At 33.4% G+C, this 23,572-nt stretch overlaps 1 protein-coding gene across 2 annotated transcripts in view; it reads right to left on the reverse strand.

The window, feature by feature from the left end:
- Positions 1–23,079, reverse strand: part of LOC149800957 (m7GpppN-mRNA hydrolase NUDT17-like) — a 41,254-nt gene extending 18,175 nt beyond the window's left edge. Inside the window, exons 1-3 of one of the 2 annotated variants that reach the window (XM_089955034.1) lie at positions 22,875–23,079; positions 16,179–16,307; positions 2,560–2,743 (exon numbers count right to left, since the gene is read on the reverse strand). In XM_089955034.1, the coding sequence (XP_089811160.1) occupies positions 2,560–2,743; positions 16,179–16,307; positions 22,875–23,054 (493 nt within the window). In that variant the 5' untranslated portion in view covers positions 23,055–23,079. Of the gene's footprint in view, positions 1–2,559; positions 2,744–16,163; positions 16,308–22,874 lie in introns of both variants that reach the window. The other variant, XM_089955033.1, reaches the window with a different exon arrangement.
- Positions 23,080–23,572: the final 493 nt, after the last annotated feature.

Raw genomic sequence — 23,572 nt, forward strand, 5'->3', positions numbered from 1 at the left:
GCTAGATCTGTATGTAGGTACCTCATACTTATGGTCAAATGAAAGCTAGATCTGTATGTAGGTACCTCATATTTAGGGTTAAATGGAAGCTAGATCTGTATGTAGGTACCTCATATTTATGGTCAAATGGAAGCTAGATCTGTATGTAGGTACCTCATACTTATGGTCAAATGGAAGCTAGATCTGTATGTATGTACCTCATATTTATGGTCAAAAGGAAGCTAGATCTGTATGTAGGTACCTCATACTTATGGTCAAATGGAAGCTAGATCTGTATGTATGTACCTCATATTTATGGTCAAAAGGAAGCTAGATCTGTATGTAGGTACCTCATATTTATGGTCAAAAGGAAGCTAGATCTGTATGTTGGTACCTCATATTTATGGTCAAATGGAAGCTAGATCTGAGTGTAGGTCCCTCATACTTATGGTCAAATGGAAGCTAGATATGTATGTAGGTACCTCATATTTATGGTCAAATGGAAGCTAGATCTGTATGTAGGTACCTCATATTTATGGTCAAATGGAAGCTAGATCTGTATGTAGGTACCTCATACTTATGGTCAAATGAAAGCTAGATCTGTATGTAGGTACCTCATATTTATGGTCAAAAGGAAGCTAGATCTGTATGTTGGTACCTCATATTTATGGTCAAATGGAAGCTAGATCTGTATGTAGGTACCTCATATTTATGGTCAAATGGAAGCTAGATCTGTATGTAGGTACCTCATACTTATGGTCAAATGAAAGCTAGATCTGTATGTAGGTACCTCATATTTATGGTCAAAAGAAAGCTAGATCTGTATGTAGGTACCTCATACTTATGGTCAAATGAAAGCTAGATCTCTAGGTGTAGACCATATATTTATGGTCAAATGAAAGCTAGATCTGTAGGTGTAGACCATATACCTCATATAACACAGGTGTCACTCTACAGTTACATATTTTGCATAGGGTTAGATTTCGCAAGAAAAAGATTTCCCTGGCTTTCCTCACTGGTTATACTAGCTATTTAAAAAAAGACCTTGTATATCTTAGGTATTGTTCAATGAACTTTTAACTCCTTTTCTTTTGGTGTATGATTGGTGTTAGTAATATGGGTTATAAAGTATACAGCTTTGCATACTAAAAGCTTCGCTTGGTCATTTTAATTTTTAAATTTCTGGTTTTCTGAGGTAAACTGTATAAAAAAAAAGAGTCAATAACATTTTTAACATTTTATATGTTTGGTGATTCATTCACTGCACTTTCAGAAGCTGGTACTGTCTTGTCTGGCAAAATTTTCATTTTCCCTATTTTAATAACTGCTAAAGATTGCATATTTCAGACTAATTAAGGCTGATTTTTTTAGCACAAATAAGCAGTCATTTTAGTTAGCTGTGTGTTAAGATCATGTACAGTTTCCACAAGTATAACATCTAAAGAAATTTCAGCTACAGTACATGAAAGTAATATAGCGGTATACCAACATTCTCTCCATTGTGCATGTTGTAAACGCAAACAACTTCACCTTACATCCACCACTCTTCCAGAAGCTAATAATAATCAGATTGTCATACTTTCTGTTTATTTTTATCTTAGAAGTATACTGGCCATTTTTAACGCAGACACTGCTATATTATCTGTGATGATGTTGAGCTCCATGTATGAATCAACTGTTATAATGAAACATTACAATAAAAGTATACTGAATCCACATTTAAGATAATAACTGCATAGAGAATTTCATATCAGTGATGCTCATTGTGGGAACCTCTGCCCGAGTCATCGCTTGGAAGTGGTTCAGGTTAAATAGTTGCCCTTGTCCATTTTATTTCACCCAAATAAATTGATAACATGAAATTTACTTCACCTCAACTAAAACTGTGGGCGTCTTCCCACCCACCCCACTCCCTTTTCAGTCTAATGAATGCTTTTATATTATGAGTGCAACATAAACTCCTCTGTCTTCTTTTGTGTTGGATGGACACTGTAAAACATTTGGTGCTTGTGACCAACTTTTGTGTCAATCTCCAAGACTAAAAGGTAACTGCAGATTTAATCATTCACATTATTTATGTCTGCAATTATGTCTCAATCAATGAGATTTCCTCTGAAAATCTGCACATGTGTACTGATAAAGTGGGTGAAATTCCATCCATTTGTACCCCAAACCAGAGCAAATTATTACTCGGTTTAGCTTTACATGATGATTGCTAGCAACAGTAAACAAGATGATTACTAAATTTTTCATTCTGACAAGTAGAAAGAGAGGACCTGTATCTCATTATCTTTCCCCCAGTTTTAAAGTAATCTATTTGAGACATTTATATCTTTTGCCCAAAAAAAGTCATACAACAAATTTACTAAATCAACCCCCACCCCAAAGATAACATTTACATAGAGCTTAATGAGTATTTCTTTTGTTTTCATATTATTTTACTTCAAGGTTAGCAATGCACCTGTTTAAAGCCACTTCAATTTTTTTTCCCATTACATTGACATATTCCAGTGGGGTAGAAGTCCCTTTTCCACACAATGGAGTCTAGCATGCACCCTGATCAAGAGTATTTAACAGTACCTGGTGGGACCCAGATCCCTGGAAAGGTCTGGAGGTGGTTGGCTCTACGTGTGAGTAGAACCTTGCCATCAGATGTCTGAAGGATCACTGCTGCCCCTACTTGCACCCCCCGAGTCTTGATGGCCTCAGGCAAGCTTTCAGCATCATTAGAGGTGAGATGATGAATGGGACAAAACTCTGGGTGCTGTCAGAAATAAAAGCATAATCACTTTTGGTGTCTGATATGATAAAAAAATTCATTTTATATAGGAAAGCTCTTCCTTAGCACAAAGTGTTAGTTACATAATATAAATAGTAAAAAACAGTAGTAGAAATAGTCTCTGATTAAATTAATGTTGCAGTTTATGAATGAATGAATGAATGAATGAATGAACGAACGAACGAACGAACGAACGAATGCTACACGAGGCAAAACACTGGTGCTGCCTAACAGTCCTAATGAAAGAGTAATTTTATATTTATACATGTAGTTGGGTGACAGTTACTAAGTAGAGGTTAGTACAATGGAACATCTTTAACAAAGACCTCCACTGAAAACTTATGATTTCTTTTACCACAATAAACACAAATATTTACACAATCCAAGGAAGAAAGCACAACAGATAAAATATATGGAACATTTTTTAAATTAGTACTTCCAAAATGCTGCAGCTGGCTTGCACTTTCACCACCAATGATGAATTTCCTGTATTTCATACCATTTATTCCAGGGTTGTTTTCCTCAAGTTCTCCACAGAACAAAACACAAGGCAATGTGAGGAAGTGTCTTATTAGGTACATGTGATAAAGTTTGATAAAAAATGTACGCTTTTAGAATGTAATGGCCTTTTACAATTATTTATCTACTACAAAACAAAACAAGAAAAATTTAACTGAAACTTTTTTTTATTTTTCTTAAAAATCCCATCTGCAGAGACACTTTTTAAAATAAGTCACCTGTTTATAAAATGCACTGTCAGGAAACACAAAATGAGCTCTTTTATATATATATATATATATATATATATATATATATATATATATATATATATATATATATATATATATATATATATATATATATATATATACGCATGCATACATAGAGACCATATTTTCTTCAGGTTTACAGAGAGCAACAACAACAACAAAACTGCTGGAGCTGCTGGTGGATTAGCAGCAACAACAAAAAATAATAACAGGAAAAGTAATTAAAAAAAAGGGGAAGGGGTCTAAGATTACCAGGAACTCGTCATTGATATGGCTGAGGACTGAGACTTCCAGGAACACTTCATTAATTCTTCCTATGTCAAATTTTGATTTACTTGATACTGCTAAAAAATTAAATATAAATTTTTTTAGAGATGTTTTTATACGTGATGAAATACTCAAAACAACCAAACAATATTGAAACTGGTATTACTAATATCGATAATAGTTCTGGTCTGGTACTCATTGGGTGGCATACATAATTGATCCACATGGAATTATTTATTTTGATTCATATAGGTTGACTCCACCAAAAGAATTGTTAAATTACATAAACACAATAAAAACTCCAGTCTGGTATTCACATTACCAACACAAACAATAACCAATCATCCAATATGTGGCCATGAATTTATATAACTGCTGTTCTGTCATCATCAACATTACCACCTCATAAAGTCATGCACGATTATACAAGTAGACCTGTCATTTTAAACAGATCTTAAAGTATAATGGTAGATATTTACGGAAGACCTTCCTCAAAACAAAAACAAAAAAATGATGGAATAACTCATGAAAATATAAGTAAACAGATTAGCGATGAAATATCTGAATTATTAAATCTTGCAAATGTAGATCCAAACGAAGTGGTTGTACTTCAAGATAAGCAAGGAAAATTAAAAACAAGCAATCTTTCATTGAAGGATATTATCATTAATATTAATTGAGTAACTGAAAATAGCATAGCTGTGTTTGATAATAATGGAAAAATTAAACCCGGTATTATTATGTCAACAATATTAGATAATATTCATGGACGAGTGCAAAAATCCAGTGATAGAATGACTGGTTCTAATAAAATTACTGATCCTGGAGAACCAGAATCAGACAATGATGCTGTAACAAAAAAATACATCCTTCCAATGATGAACACATTAGTTTCAGTTAATAATGAAATAACCTCATTTATAACTGATTATTCTAATCATGTACAATTGTTTATGAGTTTTTGTAGAAACATAAATTGATCCATTAATGAATTTTTTGGAAGTCCACCAGCCATCAATATTAAACTCTCCAACATAAAAATGTTTAACAACAGCATAGTATATACAGTAGCGTCAGGACAAGCATTATGGTCACCACTTAATAAATCTATCAAATGTCACACTGAGGTTACCAGTATATACAGGCTCTCAGTACTTGGCATTACAACATTTACATTATCTACCACAATTTCACAGCATTATCCACTCCTGACTCCATCAGGTGGATCTCCTGGATTTATATTACTGATATTGAAATAAAACAACGAGGAATCATTTAATGTGGAACTCGAATAAAAAAAACTTGACTTGATTTACTATTGGTGTCTTGAATTAGTCACCAATTCCCATCTAGTTAAAAAATAATGAACATTCTGATCAACGTTCCACATGCAGCACAACATTACAGATATAATCAAGTGAATGGCAAACAAAAATAAAAAATATCATCGATGAGTATACAGTAAAGGTAAAAAAATATCGCAGACATATATTTGTTGTTAACATAATTGTGTATTCAGCATCTGCTGTTATTGCTGGAACCAGTGTATTATTATCAAACATAACACCATCGCTATCGATCGTACCAGCAGTCGTTACAATCTGTGTTTCAGTTGCAACAACAATTGCTGGCCTTCTTAATATTATTGCAAAAAAAATATGTACATGCACAAATGCAAAATTACATGATTATATAATAATATTACACACAGCAACACTAGCATACTCCAAATTAATCAACAAGTCTTTGTGATGAAAAATATCAGATGTTCATGGAGGTGATTGGAATTTATAAAGAAGCAATGACTGTGATAGAATCCAAGCCTGATTTAGAAAATCAGGATTTAGAAAATAATAATAATAATATTATTGTCAACTCCAAACGAATTACTACAACAGACTGTCATTAACACAACTCTGTAAAAAACAATGATGACATCAGTAAGCTCAAATAATCTTGAATTTAGCATTAACTTTCCAACTGCAATTCCAGAAAAGACATAGCGCTAGCTCAGTTATGAGTATATTACAGCTGGCCAAATATCAGATTAAAATCATTCGGTGGATTGCCAGCAAATAATTTGCTTATATTTTTGTATAAAAATAAAGATTATGGAATTCCCAATTGGCCAGTTGCCAGAATAACCACAGGCAGTTATCAAACTGAACAAGTCAACGATGAATTCCAGCGCTGAATTAAGTCTATCATAGGAAAAGAATCAAAATAGATATTACTGTTCATGAACCAACTTTATCAGCTGTGTTTGAAATAAATTCACCAGATTACATCGTTGATATTTATCAATCATCAATCCGATCTGTTTTAGGTGCCTGAAATCCGACCGGAATATTAAAAACCACCAGAACCAAACTTAAATGACTTCCTCACCGATGAATTATTTTTTATAACAACTCCAAAATATTGAGAAGAAGAATCTCAATTACACCCTATTCTTCAACATTTCTATTTTCCTAAAATGGTCGTATCAGGAAGAGGAATTTATACTGTTTGAGAAGAAATGTTCAATTCTTTATCTAGCAAAATTTGAAATGAACATTTAAGTATGTCTACATCATTAACAAATCTATTCAAAAATTACATTTTAGAATACCCTAATGATGACCTAAAAAAGAAAATCATTGAAACAATACAACATTTAAATCAAGCTGAATCAGACCTTGACTATATTTATCAAAAAAGTGTTCAGACTATAACTCATGCAGTCATTACAACACCACAATATAATATAAAAGAAACTTATAAAGAAATATTTCTCGATTATTATAGATTAACTGAAGCAGAATTACCAACGTTTGTAATACCAGGCCTTGTAACTGAAGGACTAAAAAGAAAAGTCAATAATATTATCAAAGAATATTTTCCAAAAATTGTTGTAATGGAAAAAAGTAACCCCACCATAAATAAATCTCAAACATAACAATAATCTGCGGTGAAGTCCGTCATATTTCACCAGGAATCATTAATATAACAACAGTCGCAGTTAATCGTGTATGTGATGTAATTGATGTCAGCTATCAAATAGATCTTGAACAATCCAATCAAGCTCAGCAAGGATATATTCTGTATTCATTTACACCTCAAGTATATCCTGGATATTTCATTGTACAAGAACATATTAATCTGGTTTATCTATGTTGTCATAATCTGTTTTTATCAAGAATACATTTCAAGCTCACTGACCAGACTGGACACCTTACTGATTTAAGACAAGAAATTCTTAATATTAAATTTAATGTAAGATCATAGACCTTCACGTTCGTGAGATTATAACAGATTTTTTTTTTTACTGATTCTCAGTAAATAGTACATAAAATAAGGAAAATCAGTCAAATTTTGTAATTAGATGGGGTAATAGGCACACGAAATTGTAAAAATCTCATCAAAAACAGAAATAATAAAAAAAATTACATAATAACAGAATACATTTTTTTGACAAAGTTTAACTTTCACTAGCCATGACAGGGACCCCAATTGCCATAACTTTCATTGTCACTACTTTCACGTTCACAATCCCTCTTAGTGATGTTGTTACTACAGTCACTGACAGTACTTTCAATTTCACAATCACTGTCATTTTCACGATCTGACATAACTTTTTCCACTGCCTCACGTGTGTGTTAATAATCTTTTCCTTCTTATATTCATCAGCTAATTCTGATCTAATTTTTTCAATCGCACGTTAGATACGAATTTTTTAACTTCTGTATCTTTAACTACAACCACAGACTGTTGGATGAGTTTAATAAATCTGTACTCTGCTGGTATTGTATACAATCTTAGTTCTAAGGGCTGCACAATACATATAATGTTAGTACTATGGACAGCACAATACATATACAGGGCTTTCTCTATGTTCAAAAGATTTCTGCACACACACCCCAATTATCAACCCTGGAAGAGTGCAAAAGAGAACCCACCACGTGGTGACATTGTGGGAAGCGTGTATTTTTTTCTGTTGAAGATCAAGACAGGGGTAAACCCCAACTTTTTTAATAAAAAATTGTAAAATATCAGCATTGTCAACAGTTGTCAGTCACGGAATTTGAATGCCGGACCTTGATTATGAGAATCCAACACATTTGTACTGCGCTATGGATATATCTTACAAATACATGTATATGTTTTAGAAATTATTATGAAATTACCTATACTGGATTTCCTACAAATGAACCACAGCATGGATTTATTTTCCATTTTCCAGAACACATCATTTTAAAATAATTTTAAATTGTATATATTTCTGCCTTTGACTATGTCAGGTTTAAAATACATGTATTTCTGTATAACAGAGACATCTAAAAATAACTACTGCATTACAAAGTGGGTGATTGATTCTGTTAAGGGAGACGAAATTAAGATGTAAATACCCTTTCACTAATTTGAGCTATTACATTATATTACTTAACTGATACTAATTATCACACAGATGGATAAATTACTTAATATCTGTATGAAATTAGTTATGATGACCAAACAAAATGCAGTCAATTACGCAGTAACAAGCGAGATAACTACTTAATTACTCCACTGGAGAGCTTAGCTTCACAGATTTATCTCCCTTCAACAATAATGAAAAGTTATTTTCTGTTTATACTTCTTCGAAAATGCAGATCTGGTAATTTTATCTGCAATATATTTTACAGAATGCATTCAAATTAAATATTTTCCAGCCGCGTTCATTGATTGAAATATTACTTCTTCACCAGTTTCTGTATTAAAAGACTTAACAAGTTTTACAGTTTTTTAATATTTACCAGTACCATCAAATCTGCTGTTCTGGCTTTGTGTACTGGTTCGCAAATTATCTAAAGAGTTATCAAGTTTCTGAATTAATATGATCAATTACAAGACCGTCTTTGACTAACCCCTGAAAACATTCGTAGATAAATCTATGACTGAAATGTTTATTCCCCTTAGTACCGATCATGAGATAACCAGTTTTAGTCGACAGTTCCTGATTACACCATCATGAGATACTTCATAATTCTTGATGACTGGATGTTTTACAAATTCTTTTTGCTCCATTTATATAATATTATTTGTTAAAATGATTATTTGTCTAAATGATTATTTTGCAAATATGGCAAGATAATCTTCAGCGCTTTTCATGACACTGTCATTAATATCAGTGATTTTTTTTATATCATAATATCTTTTCAGTTCTCTTATTTTTTACCACCACATTGCATACTCAACTGCGTTTTACCTCTAACCCCATCACCACATTTCAAACATGGTTTAGGTCCTAAACTCCCTCTCCGTACGTTTTGTAAGTGAAGTCCACAGAATTCGTTTACACAAGCTTTATTACAGGGAGTTGTAGAACCTATCATAAGCCATTTGCATTTATTCTTTGTTATATATATATATATATTTATAATCTCTGGTTCATCCGAAGGAAACTCTGATTAAAAGCAATTGTAATGCTAAAAAAGAATCTTATGTGTGGTCAACATTTAAAATCATACGCAACACCGATGTTATTGATGCTACAATGAATGAAAAATGAGCAGCAACGATTATTATCTCAGCAATCAAAGATATTTTTCAGAGTAATGTTTATCAAGGAAGTAGACAATACTTGGATTACCAGTGACAAACATGACCCTGTCCCTCATAATGAAAAAATCGCCATATTAAGTAAAAATTCCAAACCAGGAATGTTGACTGGTACTGACAAACCGTGTTATGAAAGAGCATATCCTGTGACTGCAGTTATTTATACAATATATCCACTGAATGACAAACCCAGCATTCAAGATCTAAAACCAATGAAATTTTTCGCAAACAAATTGTATAGCCAAACGAGTAACAGAACATTTTTTTACAAATTCTGACTTATGGAAATGGTTAAAAGACATAAAATAATAAATGATTGGGCAGAAATAAAGATACCTGAGCATCTATCAAAGACGTTGCTGAGCTAGGGAAACAAGTTTCCAATAATGGTAAAAACGACAACCGGAGAGATTTTGTATGAATCAAAGTATAAATCAAAAGGAGCTTCGACTAAAATTATTGATCATAATGCGCATGTATGGACTATTGCACTAACAATATTTCCATGAAATCAAATTGTTAAATTTTACCAAGGAGATATATTTTATTTTATTAACATAATAAGAACAATCCTGTACCAGTATGGTTATTTCAGAGTTTCGATGATGGAAACTATGATCAGTTTGTACGACCTAATGGAGATATTTATCCCATAGAATCTCTCCATGAAGAAATTAAAGATATTGCATCAAAATACACCCATGACAATGTAATGTATGGAAAGTTGCTCAGTTTACAATTCCATCAGTTGTGGCTCATTTTGCTAGAGAGAAAAATTCATGGAAGCCTATGAAGGTTGATTTTCTCACTGATATAATATCAAGCTGTGTCCAATACAGACACTGTGGATTATGGAATACCAGATATGATTATAAGGATGTTATCTCGGTTGATATGGTTGCATGTTATCCTGGAAGTTTTCTTGGTATGCGAGAGTGTTGCAAGTATTTTGAGCGATTTGGACATCCAACACATGAGATGACTAGAGTATCAATCAATGGACCATTACCAGATTTTGACCTGACTAGATTTGCTTGTATCGAGTCATTTAAGTTTGCCAAAGATCTTCATCCAATTTGTTATGTCTGGTTTGGCAAACATTTTTCAGAAAAAATGTGAGCACCAACAGTATTATTACGATATATGCTCGATGTAAAAATACTGATATCGTTCGTTGTAAGTGAAGCAATTATATCATATAGTTTGCTGAAATAAGCTTGGTTGGCACAACAAAAGAAATATTCTGATGATGAAAATCCCGATATAACTGATTTTGAGAATAAAATCGCAAAAGATCTTGTCAGAAAAGTAATCGGTAAATTCACCCAAGAAGGATCATATGATGATAAACGACATTGTACAAGACCAATTATAGACGATGCTGAGTTAGATTTTATAATTGCTGATACGAATAGAAATATGTTTATAAGTCGAAGTAATGTTAACTTATCAGACAGAACTAAATTAGGTACAAATTGTGAGTTATATTGATGGTGAGTCACTGCAGTTTACTCATTTAAGATCTTCAATACTTGCATATGTTTCCATAAATCTATTATCAATGAGTTTGCTGTCAGAGTCACTATGGATTCATTTTATATCAATTTAAAAAAAAACAGGATTGCTAGAACAACTACATATCGGAACTTACGCATCATGGATTGAATGGAGAAAAAAATAAGAAAATATACTTAATCATTCTGAATCCACCGACATTGAGATTAAGGATATTTATTACCAAAAAAATCAAATATCAAAATTATCATGTGCCATTGGTATATGATCCTGTGACCAGAAATATGACTGTTTATCTCAATGGGAATGAAGGTTCTAGTAAAACAACACATGATCGAATTATTTCTGAATTTTGATATAATAGTTTTATTAACACCTACACACGGACTTGCAAGAGAAATGAAAGAAAGAAATATTAAATCATGCACTTATCACAAATTCTTTTGATGGAAGGGAGATAAATGGACTCCTGAACAAATGGGAGAGAGATATATTCCAAGGATTATTGTCTTGGATGAAAAATATATCGTTTCATTAGAAACGTTAAAAATATTTCTTGAATAGTTATTGACAAAAAATACTGCTGTAATAATGTGTGGCGATCATGGTCAACCAACGCCTTTTGTTGGATTGTCTCTACATAAATGGCTGAAAAAACTTGTGGATTATTATGAAGAAATAACTGATGATCATAGAGCACTTGATCCAGAATTAACAGAGTTTAAGAATTTAATCAGACTACAACTGAATAAAATTCAATGTGAAATAATGCATGAGATAATTTCAGAAACTCCTATAAATAATGTTTGGAATTTATGGAGACCAAATGATTTGATAGTTGCAAATAGAAAGATAGTTCATCATACAAGAATTATTTTTGTTACATAAAGAAAAACTTCAAATCTATCTGTACCATTGTGTTATCAACCAGCAGATACACTACAACAGAATATCGACACTGATGTATCGGGATCGTCAGAGAAACAAAATCTTGTATTAAATGATATTGTTTTAATTCCTGTTAGTGTTGTTGAGAGGGTGTTGAACTATGGAAAAACTCCATGGATGCTAGGATACGCAATGACCATTCACCAGAAGGATTAACCATCTTTGATACAAATGTCTGCATCGTCAGTGATCATACTGAATGGTCAAACTTAGTTTATCTTGCAGTGTCTCAGGTCACAAGAATAGATCAGCTGCGGAGAATTGTCATAAACTTCACAGAAAATAATAATCAAATTCAGGAAACTAATGATGATATAGTAAGAAAAAAATTAGTTATAAAAGGTGTGACAAAAAAAATAAGCATGACTTTGATCTCGATGTTAAATTTATCATGACATTGAAACAACAGCAAAATAATCACTGTGTGAGCTGTAAGACAGTAATGTTGTGGAAATATTCAAATAATAATCCAAGATAGTTTACCATAGACAGAATTAATAGTAATTTGGTCACACATGCGAAAATGTGATACTGACCTGTCTTGAATGTAATCCACATTGAGGTGCTAGTATACAAAAGTGAATGCAGTGGTAATCGTGTGTCTTCAGGAATTACTTATAATTGCTCGCATACAAATCCATGTTGAGGAGCAGTTGAATCTAATCTATAGATTGCAGGTCTACCTGTGGATCTTACCATGCTGGAAATTTTATGTGTCGTAATACTCCAAAAAGGATCAGGCGCTTTTTTTTTACCACCTTCAAGTTCACCAGGTTCATACAAAATATCATACAGTAATACTACCTAGTACTGGTTGTTTTGAAAAGGAGTCGTGTCATTTTATTGGTATATGTTTTTTTGTAATTGCATTAATGTGTTTCATTGAAATTACACTAGTCTAGTAATTTCATTATTTAATGCAGCTATCACACTTGGTGATCTTGCAACCTATTTGCGAGATCTCATATCTTTCTGAATTATTTCCCTTGCATATTGATATCCAAATAACCGCTCAGCAAGTGTTCGATTAAATCATTCAACAACTGCCTGATCACGATGAATTGCAGTATGTCCTTGTCTAACTTTGATGTTATGTTTTTTCAACAGAGATAATACTGCACCAAGAAATTCCTTGCCAGCATCAACCTGTAGCAACTGTGGCCATAGTTAGGGTCCTCACTGATAAATTCACACAAAAAGCAGATACAACTTCAACTGCTGTTTTAGTTGATAGTGGTTCTGCTTCCTTATATAAACTTGCAACGTCAATGGCAGTCAACAGTATTTGTGTGTACGTGATTGACATCTACCAGTTTTAAAAGTATCATGTGGTAAAAATAAAATATCTGCTTGATGAACTTCACTAGGAGTGCTGACATCAAAATGTGCATGCAGAATTTTTGTAGGTGGTGGTAGATAAATTTGCCATATTGCCTGCCATTCTAACCAATTTGCAGCAACAGAACATGTAACATTTGCTGCAACGGCAAATTTACTAATTACTGCTTTACCCCTCCAGTATCCTCTTGGGCTATAATAAATCAATTCTATTATTTTATAATAATCGGTTGCTTAATTACAGGCTCTTAATACTTGTTTACCTTTCATCGCAGATCTTACCAACCAATTAGCTAATGATTCTCTGAAAGATTTATTTTTTATGGAATTTAACAAATGAATCAACTTTACATCTGCAACATTCATCATCTTACCTCTGTCTGCGTGGGTTCGAGTCTCGGGCTTGGCCAATGTGGATAGGTGAGAAAGCTTGCCGGTAGCTTCTCGTGGGTCGGTGGTTCTTTCCGGGGTTTCCCCTGGTTCTTCCTCCACCATTAATACCGGCCGCCATGTATAGCCTATCTTGTGCTGGAAAATGGCGTTAAATCCAATAACAACAACAACAACAACAGCAACATTCATTGTTGTAAATCATTACTTTTATAAGCTAAATCATGACTGTGACATGCTTGATCAACAGCATTTATTGGATACTCTCCAGGTCTTGGTTGATCTCACTCATCAAGTCGGATATCAAGTCAGGTTCCAGAACCACAATAATTATATCCTGGAAGATGTTTTTCTCCTGGGTATTTAGCCCATGGAGTTTCTGGTAATTTTCCTAATGAAGTAGCGATATCACCACCAGTCTTCATGAGATGAAATAAATTTATATTTGTACAACATTTCACACACTTGCCTGTAAGTGCATGCTTTTTATTTTTTGTTATTATTGTTGTTAATCCATTTGTGAGGGTGGATGCTCTACATCGAACACAATATCAATTCATATTATTTATTATATTTGTATAACATGGATGTCATTGATTTCTCAGCGACACAAAAGCAAGAGCCAGTCAAGCATCATCCAGTGCTACCAAATTATATCAGAGCAATTATCATAGGTCCATCCGGGTCTGGTAAAATGCAATTGTTACTTACTCCGATAATGAGATGACTCAAATGGGATAAGTTGCATTTAATAGCTCCGTCAGTTGATGATCAGAGATGTTATGATGTACTTAAAGATTTTAATGAAAATGCAAAATTGTTGGATGAGGACTGTAATGATATTATTGATTTTATCACCGATATTGATGAAACCCATCTGTAGATGACCTCGATGGATTTATTAATAATCTTGTGGTACATGACGACAGATTGCTAGACAAACAATCAAATCCAGCTAGAATATTTTCTCGAAGGAGACATAAAAACACAGACATGATTTATGTTACTCAGCAATATTCACAAATACCTAAAGTGATCGGACATAACTGTAATATTTTAGTTGTGTTTAATGGAGAAGAACCAGACAATGCACTGCAAAATATTCATCAGACTTGGGCATTCAGAAGACATGAACATGATTAAGTTCAAAAACTTCTTTTAAAAAGCACAATCTAAACCACAAAGATTTATAACGATAAATTTACATGATCCTCGATCATTATATCGTATAAGTCTTGATAAAATCTTTGGATAAAAAGACAGCAGCAGAGAGGGTGCGACCTCAAATTAGTGTCATGGCAGGTAAACTAAATTTTGAAGAAAAAAAAACAATGAAAAAAAGTAACAAAAAAACTAACCCAATTAAAGAAACTCTTGGCTTTAGTTAGAGGCTTTGGTTTGACATTATTGACCTTTTATTTTATTTTTCGTAGAAGGCTTTATATTTCAAAAATGGACCTTCCAGCAAGTGCTCTGTTCACCCTCTCTGCTGCTAGTTTTCACTGAATTTACTAATCCACAGAGACTCACAGATTATCATCTAATAGGGAAATGTGACTCAATTAAGAGCAAGTTTTTTTTATTCATAGGCCTGAACACTCAAAACTTTGATTTTTGGAGAACAAAATACATTTCAACACCAAAATGGAAATCTTCCTAATATCATTTTCAATATTGTACACATATTTCATCCCCATCCCTCACTGCTAAACCAAAACAATGTCACATGATGGCCTGCTCAAAATGGTGATCATAGCAAAAAATGAACGTAGTGAATCTTTAATGTCAAGTGACGCAACGCAATGTTATTTTAGGTAGGTTTGTGACTTATAATATCCTGTTAAGTAAGCATTAGTATTTTCTGAGATTATTAGGTACCTATTTGTAATCAACAGAAGCAAACATTGTCTGTTTTATTGCAGACTCTGAAGCTTAATACGGTTGCTTAAAATTTCTTTTGAGTAACACATGTACTGTTTACTTATTGGTAAACAAAATACAAGCCCCTTCCAAACACACTGAGATTTTGTTTGAAAATGTGTGACCATGATTCCTTAGGTTGTATCTAAAAATATAAGTTCTGAAAAAAATACTGTAAAACTTCATGAAAAAATTACAAGGCATTCAAATATTATTCTAACAAATAATTTTTGGTGTCAGAATACAGAAAGTGTTGCAAAACATACAAAAATATCATCTCTCTCTATATATATATATGTGTGTGTGTGTGTGTGTGTGTGTGTGTGTGTGTGTTACTGACACATCTAATATTGATAAAGACTTATTAAACTCTGACTGACATAATAAAAACATCAAAACATCTCATTATTGTACACCTGTTAATAATTTTTGCTAAAAAATAATTCAAGAACTCTAACTGAATAAATATAAACATTGAAATCCATCTGATCCAGTATATGCAAGGGAAAGTATTATTTGTTTATCTGCAAATACAGAGACCTACTGGGTGATACTGGGCTAATATGTAAAAAGGACACATGTCTTTAAAGAACAACTGTCTATAAAGAATGTGACCAAGATTTCCATTGCTTCACTGCGTTAAGACTAATCTTTAAGTTTTCAGAACATTTTCTTACCTTGTCACAACTTACTTTTAATTTAACACCAGCAGTATTTTCTGCAGGTTTTGATAATATCAATCTGTTACCACTCAGTTCAGCAATTATCTGTGTTGTTAGGTTCCCCTTTGAAGCCTTCTCTTGGAAATGCTGTACAATACACTGAAAAGAAAAAAATCACCTTTGCAAAACAGAATAAAACAAGCATTCTGATGTATTCTCTCCTGCATCTATGTGCTTGCCAGTAAAACCAATGTATTTGACTTTCGTAAACTTGAAACCAACACCTTAACATTGCTGACCATGATGCTTAAGCAGGTGAGACAGACAAGTCTTGTCACATGATGCTTAAGCAGGTGAGACAGACAAGACTGTCATGTATCAGTATTTTACCTTTACACCTTGAGTCATATCATCCTAAATCTTCAGTTGAATAAAGCACCTGATATTGAAGATATGTGACTCAAAACTTTAACTCAAAACTTTCATAATGTTTGTAGAGATAAACCAAGCTTTCTGCTAAAGCAATCAAGACAGGAACTCCATCGATATATAAACTTTAGAACTTGAATGGAAAACTTAACATTATTTATCATGATGATGAAGCACATGAGACAGTCAAAACAGGATCTCCTAGCATATTATAGAGCAAAAGTGATATATTCAAAGAATTTCATTTCATTGCTGTGACAGTTGTAGATACATGACTTTCAAAAACTTGCATTGCTGACAACGGTGCTCTCCCTTATGTTGCCAGAAAAAGTGTTTGAGGAACCCAGTCTCTCACCCAAGTCCATATGCTTGTCAGTACAAAAAAAAACATTGACTGCTCCAATGGCCCGTGTAGTTAGAGCATCCACCTCAGATGCGGGAGGTCGTGGGTTCGATCCCTGGCTGAGTCATACCAAAGACTTATGACAATCGTACTAGCAGCTGCCTCACTTGGCGCTCAGCATTAAGAGGTTAAATGTTAGGACTGGATGGCCATGTGTCAGGATAATGTGACTGGATGGCCATGTGTCAGGATAATGTGACTGGATGGCCATGTGTCAGGATAATGTGACTGGATGGGACATGATACTACATATCTGTAGCATGATGCCCCAGTGCTAGACATCACTGCAGACAACAGTGATATGACTGAAAAATTGTTAAAGCTATGATAAAAAACCAAATCATGCACACACAAACATCTGATCTACACAAAACTTTAACATTGTTGACAATAATGCTTATGTAAAATTCCAACTAACAGATAAAAAGAATCACTTTATCAAATGAGAAATCACCTTTTAAATGCAAATAAGGAATTTTCAATTCACCCATTGATTTGGAGAAACCTGGATGTGTCATAACCCTATTACTCACTACTACAGTTTCCCATTGACGGGTGCCTGATTCCTGAAGCACCTTAACTAGCTTTTAGCATGTGAATAAACCATTCGCTAGAATTCTACAATTATGCACCACATTCATATCTGGGGTCCATAAGGCAGTGAAACACAGTGATCAGTCTTTAGTAAATGGTCACATTTGCATCGTCTACATCAGTCTAACGTAATTAACAGCTTAGCGAAATTCATAATCATCCACTACTTAGCATGGGTTGTATTATGAGACAAGGAGTCTTGAAAAAAACAAATAATTGGAGTAGATTATCATTATCTCTTTTTCCAAAGACAAGGTCTTTAAATACTGGTGGGAACTGATAGATAGGGCTGCTCTAAAGTTTTGTACTTTGCATAGGGTTTGATTTTTACAGAAAAACAATGTCACAGATTTTCCTCACTGGTTATCCCGGTTTTTAAAAAAGACATTTTATATCTTTGGTATTGCTGAAATATCTTTTAAACTGCTTAAGTTCAGCTGTAGCAAATGACTGATGGGTGTAGTTTGGGTTACAGAGTATACAGCTTGATTTTAGCTGTAGCATATGACTGATGGGTGTAGTATACAGTATACAGCTTACTGCATTTCTCATAATTTTAGCTGTGGCATATGACTGATGGGTGTAGTTTGGGTTACAGAGTATACAGCTTGATTTTAGCTGTAGCATATGACTGATGGGTAAAGTTTGGGTTATAGAGTATACAGCTTTATTTTAGCTGTAGCATATGACTGATGGGTGTAGTTTGGGTTACAGAGTATACAGTTTACTGCATTTCTCATAAGACTGCTAGCTCTGTTTGGACATTTTCACTTCCTTGACAATGAAGGCAAATTGGGGGAAAAGAGCTCATAACATTTTTTACTTTTTATATATTTTGTAATTCATTCATTGCACTTTCAGAAGCTGGTACTATCTAATCTAACAAAATTAATTATCATAATAACTACCACTACTAGTTTTTCAAGCACATAGGAGTGCTATTTTTATTGACAGTCTGCTTTAAATAGTGCAGCATCTCCATAATTACCACATATAAAGAATCTTAAGTCACAGTACAGGAAAGCAGTACAAAAAGGTATGCTTACATTCTCTCAACTGTGCATGCTGCCAATGAAAACAATGTCACCTTATCACCTTATACCAGTCACTCTATAAGAAATACGAAATAACAGTAGAGCAGAGACATTAGAACACAATTGTCTCTGGGGATTACCTCTAAGCTATTCCAAACACTGAAACTTTATTTCTTTCTTAGAATGAAAAGTGTATAGAGGTTCCAAAGTTATGCACATAGAAACTGCTGAGTGAAAAGCTTACAAACATATAGAAAAAAAGAATTAGTAAATTTGAATTTTTAAAAAATGTTCTATTGAATGTTACCTTTAAAATCTTTTCACAACATAAGTACAGATACAGCTTTGCTTACATTCATTTCTCCAGACTATCAGGAACAGACTTCACATGATAATGATATAGTCATTCAGAAAAAACATTGCTCATGTACCACTATAATCTTTATACATATGGGTAATAATTCATGCAAATATATTTCTTTCTGTCTACCACAGAAAAGAATATTGATATTTTAAATCCAAATACACATACAAGGGAAAACTATATTTTTTTTTACTTCATTCTACCCCATACATGTGAACCTCCCAAACATAGGTGTTTTTCTCCCAAGTTTAGGGGTGTCTACTGTCCCTCACTGAAATCTCCCATGCACGCAAAATTATAAGTGAAAAATTTTATTTTTCCATTTTTTCACATTTTGGTTCCAATGTAGTATATTTATGGTAATACTGCTTGCAATCATATAACTGAACTGGCTTACGTAGTGCAAGACAACATAGTTGTCAATTTCACTCATTGATCCTGCTGACATGGTCATTGTTTGAACTTCGTCAAGGTGATTTATACTATGTTGCAGCAGAAGTAATTCAGAAATGACTAAATATTTTAATCGATCATGGTTGGGTTGCTAAAGAGCCCTATCAGCATAAAACAAAAAACATTACTCTCCACAAGGTACGTTCTGCTTTGATGCTTAAAGCTGCTGAGATGGATTTGAGTAAACATATACAAGTATATATGTACTATGTATGACGTGTTATTTATATTTAATTTGCATCAATAGTTAATAACTATAGCTGACTTTTCTTAATGATTATATGCTATGTACATCTGTACTTTGTATCTGACCTTGTCCAAAATAAAGTTCATGATGTAAAGAACCAGTGACAGTTATTTTGGAAACAACATAATACATAGCAATACTACTCTGAGATTACAGATTTAATATTCAGATTATTATCAATGAAGACAAACAGGTTTATTTTGATCTGAGTCTAGGAGATCTGTTTTCCACTTGGAAATTCCTAAACATTTTGACAACTTTGAATGTTTTTTTAAAGGAAACTGACCTACATCTGGCTCTATTATTGTGCTACCTTTTTATAGCTGCAGATGAATGATGATAAAACTGAAGCCATTCTGATCACAACACAAAGACTTTTCATTCATATCCTTTACCTCAAACAATAAATATCAGCAACACCAACATTAAATTCAGTCAGTGCAAAACTTGAGTGTTACTCTCGACAGTGCTCTCACATTGCACCAACATGTCATGAACATATGGAAGGCTGAATATCTTGAGTTGAGACACATCATTTGCAAATATCTTTCAGTTGATGCCACTACAACACTTGTGTGTTCATTAGTACTTTCAAGGCTGGACTATTGGAACTCAATTCTGTCTGGTTTGTCTCAATATCTACTCCAGAAACTTCAAAAAGTTCAAAACACAGCTGTTCAGACCATCCTTAGAGTACCACAATCAGAGCACACCTCCCCCTGCTCTGTACCCTACACTGGCTATCAATTTGATCCAGAATCAAACACAAAATTTATTCTCTGTGCTACGTTTCAATGACGGGCTCCAGTCCAACATACCTAACTGACCTCACCCATGTGTACAGTCACCAGCAAGATACTTACTCTCCTCTTCTGACAATTGTATACTCATTATTCCCACTACGAAAACGAAGTCATATGGACAATGTTCTTTTGCATACCAGGGCTCAGCAACATGGAATGAATTGCCCACAAAGACACAGTGATTTCATTCAAGAGTGCTCTTAAAACTCATCAATTTCGACTGCAGGAACAAACTTAAAGACCTGATAATGTTCCCTACCTTAAATATTTTCAGCACATTTTGTTTTCTCATTTCATGGAATTTGTTTTTTGTAATCATATCATTATGGTTTTTTATTATTATGTCTTATGTGTTGTCTAATGTTGCAAAGCACTTAGAAGTTATAAAGATTAGACTGTATACAAAGCCTTCAGTCTTATTATCATTATTATTATCATTATTATTATTATTATTATTATTATTATTATTATTATTATATTATGTTGTTTACTTGAAACATTACTCATTCTGCCATAACAGGACCAGTCTTATTGTTATGTTCAATTCATAATTTGAGGGGATTTATTTCTTTAAATTTTTCACTTGAATTACAATGTGCTCAATAATATTCTTAGACAAAAACTTTCATTTGGAATTATAGTGAATTCAGGCAAGGAAAGTTTGGATTATATTATTATAATACATCAAAAGATGGTTAGCACCTCACCACACTCTGGGCCATTGGCACATTAGCAAATTCAAGACTACAGACACATCAAGACATTCAATGTTATAATTTATTTGGCATACCATGGAAATTCAATTGGAACTCTATACATTTGAACTTTTGATAAAACTTTCAGGACTATTTGGGATTTAATTCACAATACTGTAAGATTTTTTAATTTTCACTTTGTATTCCATGGAAAAAAATTATCTGTTGAATTTTACAAAACTTGTTGGTTTCTGCTTTTTTCTGTTACTTATTTATAAAATGGCATAGATTTTTAACACATGAAAAGTAATTTGGACAGGATTATAAATGTTAGCTGATTAAGATTGGATTACTCAAGAGTTTTGACTCTGGTTTTCAAATGTGTTGAGAGGTCTAAGCATGCCAATGTCAAAACACAAAAATCCATGCAAACAAAATATCCTAAAATCCAATCATTTGAAACATGTTCAAAGGGAAATGAATAAGCATTCTTTTCTTCCTATAAAGCTGATTTTAAAGTTAGTTATGGTGGCAAGAACGACATCATGCTTCATGAAAAACACTGATCTCATAAAAGCATATTAACTGCATATTAAATATGCTATCATTGAAATCTATGTTTGCAGAATCTGCACCAAACTAAAGTACATGCCACTAACTCCCATTGTAATCTGTAATGCCTGGAATGAATGGGGTCTTTGCTTCAGTTTATAATACTAAAAAGTGATAATTGTTTGCAGATTTGGCTGTTGTTATTAAAAAGTGGCAACAAAGATGATAATGATAAAAATGGTATGAATAAAATGTATGTGTTTGTGCTTCATCCACACAATCTTACTGATATTAAAACTATATCAGAATTAGACCCAGACAGTACCAATCTTGAGCAGTTCTGGCAGGCAATCAATCTGAACCTACTGACACAGGCTGGAAATGATTTAAACTTTAGTAGAGTTGTACCAACGTTGCCATATTCCAATGCATAAAATAAGACATACACTTTCCATTCTGACGCAAACACAGTACATCATCTCCTAAGTGTTAAGATCAATGTCTATATAATCCAGAAATGAACTAAGAAATTATAAAAAAGCTTGTGGCACAAACAAGAGTTTTAATGGCAACACATTACTATGAGAGGGTTGATTTGATTAATGATGTGAATATTTTAATATTTAAAAAAATGTAAAACCTGTTAAATGGTTGTAATTTTTATCCACCTGCATGCTAAACATTGGGATCAGTGAAAGTCCTCCCTCTTTTGCGGTCCAAACTCCTAACCAAAATTTTGAAAATCTCCTAATCTGTTCCGACCTGACCAGTCATTTAGAACACATCTATGCTAACCCACTTCTTCCTTACACTCTATCACTTCTGCCTTTTCAGATGGAGTGAAAGATCACTTTCCATTATTCTGACACTAGTATGAGCCTGTTTATGTCGGTAATACATGCATTACTGGGACTCATTTCATATGTCAGTGATGAAGCGTAAAACCTATAATAATATTGTCCAAAAATAAATGACGCCTGCAAGGGCATTCATCAGATCTTTGACCGGGGGTGGGTTGGGGGTCTTGTAGCACCATAGTCCTGCAATGTAAGACGTATCACATGTTATTTGTGTTCTGATGTAGCACCAAAACAAAAATAGCATGCGACACGTCTTACGTTGTAGGACAAATAGCATCACAATGCTGTGCACCTCTGTAAAATCAGCCGTAGCAAGGGAATCGCTGTCCTTAAGGTGCAGCAAAATTCTCTGTCCAGTGAATGCCATTCTTCTCCGTGCTCGAATCTGTATCACTGTTGGCAACACTTGCTTTCTGCTAAAACACTGCCTTGCTACATTTGCAGGCAATACTGTCACCTTAAAGCATCTCATGAGTACGAAATTGTAAAAGAGTAAACAAACGCCTACTAGGAAAAGGCCGAGGGGACTCCGATTGAAGCTAACCTATTTTTATTAAGTTCACTGGATTCGGTTCTATTAATCAGTTCAAGCGGTGCGATCAGCCATGACTTCATGGTAATAGTCCAGATACTGAAACATTAAAGAACAATATTTTTGGGAAACAGAATGTACCTGCTTCTCTTTCATCCAGCTTGGAAACTTTTTCACAAGGCGTATATTTAAAAGACAGACAATTAAAGTAATGGATATAAATACGTTATTTTGTTTGTTTTATCTAACAGTTAAAACAATAATAGTTATTTTCAAGCAGTGTGAGGGAAGAAAATTATTTTCCAGGTCCGACTTAATTAACATCTATATTCTTTAAATCGTGTATATATTAATTGTTTGTTCATTCTAATGGTTATAATTACGAAATAAATTATAAAGTTCGATAAAAGATGCCCATTGCTATTGCTATACAGAGATTACAGGCGGGGGGTGCGTTT

Source organism: Sinohyriopsis cumingii, chromosome 4 (assembly GCF_028554795.1).
Source record: "Sinohyriopsis cumingii isolate HCF-2022 chromosome 4, ASM2855479v2, whole genome shotgun sequence".
NCBI classification, from domain to species: domain Eukaryota; kingdom Metazoa; phylum Mollusca; class Bivalvia; order Unionida; family Unionidae; genus Sinohyriopsis; species Sinohyriopsis cumingii.